Here is a 13735-nt window from a genome sequence, read left to right as displayed (position 1 = left end):
GAATTTAATTATATGTAAAATTCTGATACCGTATTAGTTTGTGCAAACAAATGCAAGCTTAATCATTAAAAATAAAAGGACTGTACTTAAGAAGTATTTGTATTTCATGAATTATATTATTGCATTTGGCCGCAGCCCTCTGACAGATTTTCATTTTGGGGAAAATGGTTTGAWCTGAAATATGAAAGTTTTGTTTATCCCTCTGCGGTTAAAAAGATTTAACTCRTCTTCATCACATGACACATTTTGCACATAAGTTGATTTGATGTTGCAGTTTAATAACACCAGCCTTTTAATATGATTTTATATCTTTCCTGCTACTTGTATTGGATTTTGTAATGTATTTTTGTGTTTTTAGACTTCAAGATGCTTCCAGAAATAAAAAAAAGCAGATCCTTTCTGCAAATTTCAAGTTAGGAGCGATATTAGAAAGAAAAAAAAACCCTCACTTGTGAAACCACCAGGTCTCAAAGTGCTCCTCGTGTTCCTCCACCATACGGTTGCATTCAAAGCTGCTGGTCTCACACAGCTCGTCTAAAATCTCCACCAGACGGATCTCACTGCGACGAGGAACAGAAAGCGAAGTTAGGAGAAACCTCTGCCAGCTTGTGTTTTGATAAKGCAATCTTGTGCAAACAGCTGATACTTTTGGGTTAATTCACAAGTTATTTTTGTTATCTAAAGCCTTGATAAATGTCCCAAGGTGAGGGCAACATGCTGTAATTTTGGAGCAAAGTAAACAGCTCCTGTGGCAGGCTGACCTGCAGTTTGGACCATCCTCACCTCGTCTCATACTTGGACAGTTTCCTCTCCTCCCAGGCTGTGTTGCCTCCACCAAAGTTCTGCTTTGCTGTTCTTTCAAAGCCCTAAATTAAAGAGAAACACAGTATATCGTTACACAAAAGGAACAGAACGGAACACTTATATTTATAAGCTTGTAAAACGCCCATATCTATAATAAAAGACAACATAAGATAGAAAATAATCAAAAAAACTAAATAAAATGCTTCAAATCAGCATCTGACCTTATTGAAGTTTTCAGTGATTTGCCGGCAGGTGCTACAGGCGCTTTTCAGATCTTTCTTTTTAGCCTCGTTGACTTGAAAAAGTAAAATAAGAATTGYACAAAACAAAAGCCTGAGGAGCCACAGCTTCGGACCGGCGCACAGCATCATCTTAGTCCAAATTCAAACACACTTTCATGTCAGGAATCACGCTTCCCTCTCTCAGCAAGCGAGTTTTCGGCTAATTTCTAACGAGATACAGATGAATGAAACATCTAAACGAGTCGCTGTTAACATTAAATGAAAGAAAGCGTTATCTATGCAAAGCACAGCAAAGTTTTATTTACATGCCGGCGACAGAWAAAGGATGCGATTGTAGTTTTCCGCGTCAGCCTTTGAGTCGGGATTGTGGCTTGCACTGATTGGATAGTTAGCCTGTCAATCATTTGAACTACAAATCAGAAGCCGCCACGCGCGGGACATGCAATCGACCCGGACGTGGAAATCTCAAAAATACATTTTGTAATACTTATTTTTTTATATTTCTAGTAAATATAAACGTACCTGAACATTATTAGAATGTTTTTTTAATATTTAAAATGATAGTAAATCAGCGGTTGTGAAGACCTATTCGCGTCCGGTGTTGACCGGAAGTGATCGGAAAAGAACTGTCATGGCTGAAAAGAGGAGAACTGTGAGGCTGCTACTGCTGCTTCTTTTAATTTTTGTCGCTGYTTTGCACCTATTAATTTGCCCGTTTACGAAAGTTGAAGAAAGCTTCAATTTACAAGCAGCACACGACATTTTGTATCACAGACTTGACTTTGACAAGGTAAGCAGTATTTATTAATGTGCTAACAAGCTAACAAGTTTTCAAAAAAACACCAAGTTCACAGTTTTTATTACTCTCACTTTAATTTGGTTACACTTATAAGGTAATTTAATACATTTAGTTAAAATTAAGTTAATTTAATACAATATACTTGTATACCTGGTGTGAAAACTATCAAAACAAAGGTTTTGGATTGTGTTTACAAGTGACATCTAGCTTAAATAGCCTCACAAAAACATAACCCAAACTTTTACTTGAAGTTTATCATTGATTATTTAACCAGTTCAGAAAAATCTATAAAAATAAACTCAAAATAGTTTGTAATGAGATTATATAAATACTACATTTGTCATTTTTGTGAATAGTTCTTAAACTAACACGTATCTGAACTTGCTAAAATAAATATTAAGTTATATTTTGATTGTGGCAGCACAAAGCTCACTGATATTTTGTCATGGAGTAAATTTGATAAGATGATATGTGACTAAATATCACATAAATAATCAATTTTAAAGTAAGTTTTACTTCTCAAGTTGCCAGTTTTTTTAAACTGTGACTTGTTTCGGATTTATTTTTCAAAAGTTGAAAGATTGAAAATCAAATCATGGAAAAAGGAGTAAAAAGGTAAAAAATTTTACAACAGAAAAAATAGCTCAAACAAAAAATATTTATATTACTGTGTTGTGTAAAAAAAAAAAAGAACAAAACTGGAAACTTGAGTCTGGATTTATAATTTGACCAACTAAAAATTCAAATATACGTGAAGAATTTCTTGTTTTGAGATGTTTAAAGATAAGTTTTTGGAGATAAATTTGAGTATTTTGTTTTGAAATAGCTTCCTGTCTTTCAGTACGACCATCATGAATTCCCCGGTGTTGTTCCTCGGACTTTCCTCGGCCCGTTGTTCCTCTCCACTCTCAGCTCTCCTGTTGTTTTCGTGTCATATCTGCTGGGTGCACCTAAATTCTACACTCAGATAATAGGTAGATGAACCTAAAGGCGATGTGTTTTTGTACTGATATGAACAGATCATTAATGAAGCTGTGTGTGTTGTGTTGTGTGCAGTCCGAGCGTCTCTGGGGTTGTGTGTCATGGCTGCTCTGTGGCACATGCAGAAAGAGGTGAGGAGGCAGTTTGGCTCCACGGTCGCAGCTCTTTTCTGCCTGATGTGTGCCTCCCAGTTTCACCTGATGTTCTACAGCACGAGGACGCTCCCTAACATCTTTGCGCTCCCTATCGGTACAACGCCTCCTGAATAGGATTTTATTGAGTTAAAACTTTCTTTATGAAACATGCTGACAGATGAGTTTTACTCCCAGTKCTCGTGGCGTTCACATCCTGGATGGCGCAGAAATACGCTCGCTTCGTCGGCCTCTCTGCTTTGGCGATCATCGTGTTCCGGTCTGAGCTCTGCATCTTCCTGGGCCTCATGTTGCTGAGGTCACTGCAGAGCAGGAAGCTGGGGCTGATGAGGCTCATGTACTAYGCTGCTCCGGCTGGAGTCCTGTCCTTGGGTGAGTAAAGTTACAGTTTATACTCTAAATAACGTGTACAACCCTGASCGTTTTCTCTCTGCTCCGCAGCTCTGACGGTGACTGTCGACTCGTTCTTTTGGGGGAAGGTTTTGTGGCCTGAGGGACAGGTGCTGTGGTACAACACTGTTCTCAATAAGAGTTCCAATTGGGGGGTATCCTTTAAAAAAACACTTTATTTTATATTTAATCATCTGAAACTAAATGGATTTTGAATCCGTTTTTTACTTAAAAAAAGCAGCCAGCTCTCTGTGTCCGTTAGTTCTTGACTCCATCAGACTTCTCCCTTTTTATGGTACTTTTACTCTGCGGTACCTCGCGCCCTGGGCTGCACGCTGCTCTTTGTGCCGCTCGGCCTCCTTGACAGGCGGATCAGGCCGCTGCTGCTCCCCGCGGTGGGCTTCGTTCTCGTGTATTCGCTGCTGCCCCACAAGGAGCTGCGCTTCATCATTTACACCATCCCCGTGTTCAACTTGGCTGCAGCGCGCGGCTGCTCCTTCATGTAAGCCGAATCACAAATSTGGGATTTTATAGTGAGAAAACACAAGCTGTGAGAGGTACGACAAGTGGCCTCTTGTTTTTAATAATCACGTTTTTTTTGTTTTTTATTCAGTTTGTGCAACTATCAGAAATCGTGGCTGTACAAACTGGGCTCTGCAGTGGTGTTTGGCCAGCTGTTGATCAACGCAGTGTACTCCCTCGGTTGTCTMCACGTTTCCTACAACAACTACCCTGGAGCCAGAGGATTGGAAAAACTACACGAGCTTCTGCCACCCACAGCAGGTGGGAATCTGTTTTAGATCCTTTTGTCATGACTTGAACTCCTCACAGAGTCGCGGCACAGATAATGGAGTGAAGTTCAACTCACTTTTTTAAACAAACCTCTTGATATTGTCACTATCTACAAATATCTTGGAATTACTTTGGATTCTCATTTGACTTATCGTGATCATGTACAAGTCTTAACCACTAAGTTGAAACAGAAAYTATACGTTTATTCAAAAATTAGATCCAATCTGACATCTTCTGTTTCAAATATCTATCTTCATGCCATTATACTCTCAACCATGTCGTACTGTTTACCTGTTTGGTCTCTTACAACAAATGAAATCTTAGAACCCATAGTTAGGCTCTACAACAGGCCTACAAAATTCATAAAAAACTTCCTGGTTGGACTCATCACTGCACAGTTCTTTCATTGTCTGATGCCTTGACTTTTCAGAATTATGTTTTGTATAGTGGTATTAATTTATATTTTCAGATCTTCCAAGGTGCCAATTATGGAACTCTCTGTGCATTGTTGCCCAAATCAAATTCTGGAAGTGGTCATTCAACTAGATCTGTTACAAAAGGACAACTGATATTACCAACTTTTAAAAACTGTTACGGCCAGAGGTCTTTCTTCTATGTTTATACTAAAGCATGGAATGACATTCCTCAAAACATAAATTCCATTTCAAAACTACAGCCCTTTAAGAAGAATCTTGTCTGCCATCTGCTGGACACTTTTTGTTGTGCTCATATTTAGACGTCCTATTTTGCAAATGCTGCCTTTTTGAAATTTGGTATGCTTGTTTGTCTTTGTGTCTATGGTGTATAATGATGTGATTGTGATGCTGTATTTCTGAGTGTTTTATGTGCTGCAGAACAGGAACCTGCTGTAAAACAGCAATTATGCTGAGTCAGGCTTGACTTTTAGTAATCTTTTCCTGTTAAATMAATAAATCAAATCAAATCAAGTTTGAACTGAGGTTTTCAGAGTATTTGCAGTTGTGTTTTAGTTTAATGTACACGTTCAAATACACAGTATTTGCTTAGGGTAGGGGTCTGCCCTGTGTATGCATCAGTGCTAATTCTTCCATCTTTATTTCTAAAGTTTGTAGAGCCAAAATACTATAGTTTGTTGTACTGTATGCTTTTACTACTAAGGAAAATGACACTATCCAGACTGATTTGAATGCATATTTGAGACCCATCACATCGAAACGAGGATTAAGTCTAAAAGTGGTAAATGAAGAAATAGGCAAATATAGTGTTTTGATTAAAACACTAACAAAAATTGCATTTCCGCAAAATATAACAAATAAATGCCTTATCAATGTTTCATTTGAACAAACTGTGTGAAACTTAATCATAAAAAATATTTCAAAACACTTTTGAGCAGTAGCAAAAAAAAAAAACAAAACCTGATTTTGAGGAAAAACGTCCTCAAATTTTGAGATCTTCCCTGTGAGCTGGTAAAGTCTTTGTTTCTTTCCAGCTGGGAAATGTGAATATTCAAATACTATTTGAGATTTCCTCTTCATAATGAAATGAAAAATTCCTCATAAAAATGACAGAAAATTAGGATTCAGACCAAATATTATTGTTTTATCATAACCTATAAGACAAATTAAGGCATATATCTGGTTCCATTTATCACATCAGAATGATCCAGGAATTAAATTGTAGCATTTAAAACCAGGAATCTGAAAATGTGAGCAGGTCATTTTGACCAAGTCTGACTTAATCCTCATTTCCATATGATTGGTCACATTTGTGTATATTATTTAAAAAGTTTACATAAGTCCATTTAATAATGAATGAAGCTGTGGTTCTTCAAATAGGACTACAAATTATATGTACATTAACACTGTGGGTGTCTGTATTATTACAAGAAATTAGCTGTAAATTTTTATGCCTTTTAAAAGAAATGATCTTAAAGCACTTGTCTTTCTTGCAATTTTTAAAATATAAAACTGCTAGTGTCCTCTTCTTTTGTCCTTTTAAATCATCTATACACTGAGGTTTGTGTCATTTTATGGGTTGAAGTTATAAGTAGACACAGTTTACAATCTGGGAATTTATTTTTTTAATTTTTAAACTTTGCAATAATTTTAAAAGGTCTATATTTTCCTTAGATGTCTTTGTTCACATCGACACGTACGCAGCTGAAACAGGAGTGTCCCGCTTCCTGGAGCACAACAAAAACTGGAGGTTAGTGTTTGTATTGTTTTGTTTTTGGAGCATAATGTAAAACTTTTATTATTTAAAGCGTCGTCATTTATTTGAACAGATACGACAAACGAGAAGATTTAAGCGTCTCGAGCCCCGAGCTCAGAATGTACTCGCACTTGTTGATGGAGGCCAACGCCACCAGGATCCAGCAGCTCCAGGACTCCCATCGGCCCATGATTTTCATAGAGGGTTACAAAACCATGGCCTTCAATGTGGCTCACTTCCCTCCTGTCAGCGTGAAGCTAGAGAGGAAAACTGTTCTGATGGAGAGGAGAACGGACCGGCTAGAAGGGAAACTATAACAGRAATTTTCCGGAATAAAAGGTTGATTTCTCAGGTGACCAAATGTGACAATCTCATCTTAAATTAAAAACATTTTCATGCCACAAAAAGGACTGCAAAACCTTATCTAAAATGTTACCCAAATAGATGAGTGCATTGTTTACATCATTTGTATTTTTTGCAAAATGAATAAAGAAATAGAAGTTTCTGAGCAAAAGCAAAGGATTTAAAAACGTATATATACACAGCTCCGCCTTTTTGTATTAATATTAATAATAAACAATATTTTAGATGCAAATCTTTATTTACAAACGACCACAAAAAATTGCATTTCTCCAGTCTCAATGCTAAAACATTTATCAAATTAAGCTCAGAAATCCTTTCATATAAAAATGTACAGTACATTGTGTTGATCAATAATAAACCCATAATTTAAAACCCCCAACATAAAATTGTGCTTAAGAGACAAACTGTAAATACCAAAAAAAAAAATCCCCTTTTATTCTGAAAATACAGCAATATTATAAATGATCTTATTTAAAACATATCAGCAATTTAAAAAAAAATGAAACGACAGTACCATCAGCCTCAAATTCACACACAAAGTAATTAAATAGCATTAACTTAAAATATTGTTCAGTCACAGCATTCAATTTTGGGCAATGTTTTCATTCAGGAAAAAAAATTAATCAGAATCCTGACATTCTGCACAATTTCAAAGCTATTTACAGCATTTTTTTGACCTGAAGTAGTTTTGGATAAGGCACAAGGAGAGAACAGACAAAATGACAACAAAAAACCATTAACCACATATGATCACCAACCCCTACAGCTAGATAAACCCTCCCTYCCTGATACGCTTCTTACTGACACCTTCACAACAGAACCAAAGTGTTCAACAGTAGTACAACGAGCAATAAAATAAAATAAAAAAAAATCAATCTGGCCTTTGCATGAAGAATCAGTGTATCAAAATGATATTTTTACAAACTCCTCCCATTTCACAGCTATGCAACTTGGTCCTTTAAAGTTATTTTCAAGTGAATGCTCCGTGAGAATCAGTACTGAAAACAAATCAAAGGGAGGTTGACCTTCAGGAACAGAAGACCCTCCATGTTGTCCATCGTTGGCCGGGCCTGATTCAGAGCGCAGCTGGCGGTGCTGAACAGTGCGTCTGCCGCGACGATGCTGGGGGGGCAGCCCACGTAACGGGCGGCTATTTTGGCAAGATCAGGCCACAAGAACTTCTTCAGGTTCCAATAGTCCATGGGGTCACAGCTTTGATCCAGAATGTCTTCCTCCAGATACTCCAGCACTTCCAGTTCCGAGGACCTCTCCTCGGTCTTTATCTTTTGCCTGAAGTCAGTCACCATGGACCAGAGGTTCTTGTTTGAATCGGGGTCCTCGCCGTAGCCGTTGGGCAGGAGAGAGTTAATTGAGGTAGTAGAGGACAAGTCMAGCTCCTGGATCAAATCCAGTTTACAGCGCTCGGCTTCTTCCTCTGTGAAAAGGGACGTCTTGTATCTCGGGTCCAGCATGGTCGCCCAGGTGTACTGTGGGTCACGTAGAACTGCAGACAGCCTGGTCACCATTGCTTCCTTGAGAGACCTGAGCATGTTATCTATACCCACAGTCTCATCAAACAGAAGGTCTATTTTCCTGTTGAGGATGTGAACGAGGGGTATCACTTGTCCCAGAGTGGCAGTGCGGGTGCTCATCTCCCTGCAGGCCACTTCGAAAGGTTTTAGTGCATTGCAGACCGACAGCAAGACCTCCCACTGGTCGCCGCTGATTATTTCCCTGAAATCACACTCCACCGACATTTCGTCGATGGCCGTCTTCTGCTCCACCAGCCTCTCCAGCATGAAAAAGGAGGTCCTCCATTTGGACGGAACGTCCTGGATCAGCTGGTTCTCGGGAAGCTGGTGGGCCCTCTGGAGCTCGACCAGCCTCTCCTTCGCCTGTGGCGAGCGGTGCACTCGTTCACAGAGCTTTCGTGCAATACTCAAAACGTTCTGGACCATCCTCTGGCTTTTTATGGCTTCACTTATGATAAGATCTATAACGTGTCCAAAACACTGCAGGGTGGCATGACCATGTGCATCTAAAGTATGTCGGATAGTGCTGTTATTTGTTACAGTAAACCCCTTCCTCAGTCCCGTTGAAGTGATCCAAGAATCCCAAAGATATTCCAGCTGCTTTGGGATGTCATGCATATCATGGTCTATTTGTGAGACACTTAAGAGAGCAGAACAGTGACAGTCTTGACCTTGAGGTCTGACATTTGATTCATAKGTTGCCCAGTGGGCAGTGAGGGTCAAGTATTCCTTTGTCTGGCTACTGACCCAAATACTTGTTGTGAAGTGGACAACACCTGCTTCAGCCTCTTTTAAGTGGGTCAGCAACACACCCTTCACCTTTTCATACATATCTGGTATGGCAGTGCTGGTGAAGTAAGAAGAAGGTGGTAGAGCATACTGAGGCTGGAGGAACTCTAGTAGTCTGGTGAGTCCAGTATTCTCTACCACGGCTGCTGGCTGGAGATCCAGTGCGAGCATTTCTGCAATGAGCTTGGTGATTTTTTTGGCAACCGGATGATGTTCATCAAACCTCTCACAGTTTTGCTCTGCTTGATAATCGGCCGTGTCCATGACTTCTTGTTTAACGCGAATTGTAGCAGACGGCACGTTACCTGAGATCGTATTCCTACCTTCAAGAAAATGTCTGTGAAACCTCTGCATGTGCCTGTAGAGGCAGCTCGTGCCAAGGTTTGTAGTCTTTTTGCCTCTACTAATTGTTCGGCTACAGTGCAAACAAACCACCTTGGTAGGGTCAGTGGGCGAAATGGAGAAATGGTTCCACAGTTTTGATGTCTTTTTACCAAAAACGGGGAGGTGTGGTGGCTTCTTGTCAACGTGGGGGGCATCAGCTTCTTTGGCTGAAACTGCATTCGTTGTGGGGAGGTTGATGTAGGGATGAGAGAACAACTCTTTGTCTGTGCTTTTTTGGTTCTTCAGAACGTCTGGGTGACGTCTCATTAGGTGCCTCATCAGGCAGCTTGTACCAAAGTCGCCCCGTTTTCCTCGACTGATGACACATGGACAGTAACGGCACAGTGCTTTTAATTGGTCAACCGGCGACACTATGAAATGGTGCCACACTTCAGATTTCACCCGTTTCATGATCTTTTTGTTTTGCTGGAAAACGGAATGATCCTGTTTGAAGCTGGGACCCTCGGAGAGGTCACACGGTGAGGAAGTAAGTGGCGTATCGTCCCCCTGAGTTTGAAAGGAAAGGTTGAGAGAAGAGCCATGTGCTGAGAGATGCAACAACTCTTCACATTCTTTCTTAATGTCTATACTATCCTCCATGCTGTGGGGCAGATCATCAGATTCTGTTTCTGGTGATGACAGAAGTGCTGGCTCTTTTTTAATATCCAGTGAATCCTGTAGATGTGTACGGGACAATGAGGGTGGGTTTGTATAGGGTGGGGGGATGTGATTGCCTTGTCCGTTTTCCTCAATTACAACCTCTCTGTGAGCCCTCCACATGTGACGAATAAGACAGCTTGTCCCGAGATCCTTTCCATTCTTACCCCTGCTGAATTCGTTCATGCAGTGGATGCATACTGCTTTGGAATTGTCAGCAGGCGACAAGTAGAAATGTTTCCAAACAGCAGACCTGCGACGGGAACTGGAGCGTTTCGGGGTCCCCGAAGGGGGCACGGGTACCTCGTCCGACAGGTCCTCAAGGTTATTGTCACTGGAATGCAAATCAGCGAGGGGGTCACAAACGGAGTCCGCACTGGCGTATGGTTCTAGATTTGGTTCGACTTTGGGTAACACTTCTTTGGGGGACGGGTCTGAACATTCAGCRGAGGACGTGGACGGTGAAGTGTCCTTTGAGCCGAAAGCAAGAAGGCTGTTGAAGTCTCCGTTTTTTGGTGAGCTGGGGGAGGGTGGTATCAAAGATGAGGCAAAAAAGCTAGGCAGGTTATGTAGGGATGCGTCTCCGTCTTGTACAAGCACGGTGGGGTGAGCCCTTCGTACGTGCCTCATCAAACAACTCGTACTGAGGTCYTTTTCATTCTTGCCTCGACTGAACTCCTTCATACAGTATAAACAAATTGCTTTGGTGTTGTCTCGTGGAGATATGCAGAAATGATTCCAAGCGGGAGATTTCTTCCTCGGGTTGGCTTGACTCCTCATGGATGACAAAAGACTCTGAGTGACAGCGTCCATTGCAACGTCATAAAGAGTGCTTGTGTAGCCACCAAATAAATTACTATAATCGTCAACATCTCTGGGTAAAAAGGGGCCAATGGAGCCACCGAAYGCTAATCTTTCATCATATTGCGTTTCGTCCTCCATCCCGTTTGCATCATCGATGTCATCTCTGACGTGTTCACTCGATCCGCTGCCGTTTTCAAACTTGTCGCTCTCCGTGTGTTCCTCGGTGTCTGTGTCAGACGAATCTGAATCACTGTCACACGTTTCCAGCCGTTTGTCTACCTGAGAAGTTAAATGGAAACAAGAGGGGAGGGAGTCTTTATCCAGCATCGAGGAGCAAGCAGGCAGCATGGCGTCTGCCACATCATGAGGGTTGATGCTGTACGATTTGAACACATAACCGTCCTGCCCCTCGATCTTCAAGCAGCTCCCCTTTGCCTCTCTTTTCTTACTTTCCGTGAAGTCATTAGATCCACAGAACAAATCCTCGCTCATGTCAGGAACATCTTCGTCCCCATCCATGGCAGCAGCTTCTGCGAAATAGGTGTCCATGATGAGTTGTGTTTGCTCGTTTTAGCAGCTCAAGCAGGCGATGTGACGTGCGCGTTGGTGTCGGAGCCACAGAGCGCCTGCGTGTCCTTCTCCATTTATTACAGGAAGTAGTTCCACTTCTTGACACACAATCTGCAGAGACATGAAGAAATTAGATTAGATCTTTGTGTAAATGGGAAAAAAACAAAACAAAAACAAACAAACTCCAAACTAAAGAGGAAATAAAGTTGTCTGACTGGGTCAAATCAGGCCTCATGCATTTTACTTTCATTTTTATTTTCTTGAACCTACTGGGTATTATTTAAAACAGCAGCAATTAAGCAGCTAAAATAGGGGAAGACACATGCTGTTAGATCGACTTTCACTTTAGTATGAGAGCAGACAATTTACATTTTTGTTTTTAAAACCTTTGCTATTAAAAAAGAAAAAAAAAGGAAAAAAGCTATTTGAATGTCTAAGGGAACTGGAGCTGCCTCGACTTTGTTTTAGTTACAGGTACAGGTTTAACCGGGTCTACTGGTACTCTGGAAGGTTCCCTTGTGAACTATTGTCAGAACTGGGCCAACAAACGGTGTCACAGCTCTCACATGCTGGTGGCTAAAATATTTCTCCTGTAGAACTACTGCACAATTGTGATATCTTGAGTTTCCACGACTTTATGGTCTTCAAACTTTTATCAATTTAAAGGACTAATCATGAGCAGTAATATAATTAATGGTAGCAAAATTTATGAACACGAAACTGATTTATAGCTGTATTTTAATATTTTATACATATGTGTCGTTTTATTAGTCTTTTAATTTGACACCACAGTTCATGTTTACATTAAAGGTTTAGCACTCCTTGAGGTAATGCATATCATCTACCTCCTTTTGTAGAATATTAAACTGAAATCATAACAAGAAGGGATGCGTTAGCACTTAAAAGTATGTACTAAGGATGACTCAGCTACAGCTTAAGATGGGGTTGATTTAAAGGTTTGTTTAAATCATAGAACCTAGGATTTGTTTTGAAAGTTTCATCGGATACAAACGAAAAACATTATTGCCCTTTCATTTAACCAAACAAAACCTTACTGGCAGTTAACACAGGAATTTAAAACTATTWTCTTTTGTAATCCAAGCTACCCACCCAGGAGAAATAACAAAMAATAAATGTGAAAATTTAGCATTTATTTCTAGCTGATCAATTCTTTGCGTATTAAATGTTTACAAAATAAACACACAGTGGATTGAGCTTCAGATAAGGCATACATTTTTTTATTCTAGTTGTAAACGATCGGCCAACCTTACATGTTTACACAGCAGAAAGGTAGTTTTCCCTCTGAGYACAGGGTCGAATAGTTTTCCGGGTTCGGCAGGAAGATGCTAGAGGACGGCAGAAAATAGCCAACACTGACTGACTGACAGCCTGTATGTGCAGTCTATGAAACTGTAAATAACGTGATCACTGGGTATTTTCACTTAACCTGAATGAAAAAAATACTGTCACAAATACAAACCTAATATATCGTAACGTCTCACGTGTACAAAAACATAAAATACAGCAGGTAGTAAAGGCTACATCATCAGTAAACACGACGTTGTCAGTGCAGCTAGCTGTTAGCCGCAGAGCTAAATAAACAGAAAACCAGCAGACAGGTAAAACTCTGCTGTCACGTGAGCTTCAGCACAATTCCTCGCAGCAATGGCACTTTCAATTAGTAATAATAATAATAATATGGACCGACCCGTGGGTTCGCTTAATATCGGACAGCACCACGGATGCTAGCTGGTTAGCTGCCAGCTAGGCCACATACAGGACACACAAGCTAACCTGGCGAGGCAGCAGAACCCGGCCGAGGCAGCAACACGAACCACACGAGATCCGAATCCGACGAGCGGCACTCAGCACGACGTGCCGCCCGCGATACGCTCCTGTGTGACACCCAGAGCAGCTCGGTGTACTTACTGTGGAGTGTGACGGCAGGATCACGGGGTTTCGGCTCCTAAACGGTTAAATATGACACATTTGATTGATCCGGAGGAGGGGGGCTCACTTTGTTGCTTTTGTCTCCTGGTTCGCTCGCAGTTCGGCCGAAGAAGCAGCTCCACACAGCGTCGGACTGAAGGAACACGTCTAGTGATGTCACCAGATTAGTGACAAAAAACTCCAAATATTCACACCAGGTATGATTAACTAATTTATTGTATATAAAAGACTAATTACTGTGTGTTTTAAGTTACAGAAAACAGAAACGAATATTAGTTTATTTTGGTCATTTATTCAAATATAAGACTAAAATCAGGAGCTTTCATTCTATAAAAT

General features: G+C 40.6%; 4 protein-coding genes across 6 annotated transcripts in view; 2 read left to right on the top strand and 2 right to left on the bottom strand.

The window, feature by feature from the left end:
* The window catches only part of creld2 (cysteine-rich with EGF-like domains 2), a gene marked incomplete in the record, with an annotated part of 13180 nt that extends 11599 nt beyond the window's left edge, over positions 1-1581 (bottom strand). Inside the window, 3 exon segments of the mRNA XM_014014549.1 lie at positions 450-560; positions 784-866; positions 1026-1581. Of these exon segments, the coding sequence (XP_013870003.1) occupies positions 450-560; positions 784-866; positions 1026-1175 (344 nt within the window).
* alg12 (ALG12 alpha-1,6-mannosyltransferase) overlaps positions 1180-13735 on the top strand; it is a 16580-nt gene continuing 4024 nt past the window's right edge. Inside the window, exons 1-10 of one of the 2 annotated variants that reach the window (XR_001310715.1) lie at positions 1663-1836; positions 2687-2819; positions 2902-3075; positions 3156-3350; positions 3420-3523; positions 3647-3870; positions 3982-4151; positions 6269-6344; positions 6424-6702; positions 13499-13596. Coding sequence is in view for 1 of the 2 variants with exons in the window: in XM_014014546.1 (XP_013870000.1) it covers positions 1678-1836; positions 2687-2819; positions 2902-3075; positions 3156-3350; positions 3420-3523; positions 3647-3870; positions 3982-4151; positions 6269-6344; positions 6424-6667 (1479 nt within the window). In the remaining variant the exon portion in view is untranslated. Of the gene's footprint in view, positions 1837-2686; positions 2820-2901; positions 3076-3155; positions 3351-3419; positions 3524-3646; positions 3871-3981; positions 4152-6268; positions 6345-6423; positions 7568-13498; positions 13597-13735 lie in introns of those variants that run through there. The other variant, XM_014014546.1, reaches the window with a different exon arrangement.
* Positions 6615-13735, top strand: part of brd1a (bromodomain containing 1a) — a 31471-nt gene continuing 24350 nt past the window's right edge. Inside the window, exon 1 of one of the 2 annotated variants that reach the window (XM_014014542.1) lies at positions 6615-6702. The gene's annotated coding sequence lies outside the window, so the exon portion shown is untranslated. Of the gene's footprint in view, positions 6703-13510; positions 13597-13735 lie in introns of those variants that run through there. The other variant, XM_014014543.1, reaches the window with a different exon arrangement.
* zbed4 (zinc finger, BED-type containing 4) lies at positions 6933-13499 on the bottom strand. The gene is made up of 2 exons (XM_014014540.1): positions 13379-13499; positions 6933-11560 (listed from the first exon to the last, which is right to left on the bottom strand). The coding sequence occupies exon 2, from the start codon at positions 11426-11428 to the stop codon at positions 7706-7708; it is 3723 nt and encodes a 1240-aa protein (XP_013869994.1). The 5' UTR covers positions 11429-11560; positions 13379-13499; the 3' UTR covers positions 6933-7705.

Source organism: Austrofundulus limnaeus, unplaced genomic scaffold (assembly GCF_001266775.1).
Source record: "Austrofundulus limnaeus strain Quisiro unplaced genomic scaffold, Austrofundulus_limnaeus-1.0 Scaffold116, whole genome shotgun sequence".
NCBI lineage: Eukaryota > Metazoa > Chordata > Actinopteri > Cyprinodontiformes > Rivulidae > Austrofundulus > Austrofundulus limnaeus.
This window is presented reverse-complemented; position numbering and strand designations above follow the sequence as displayed.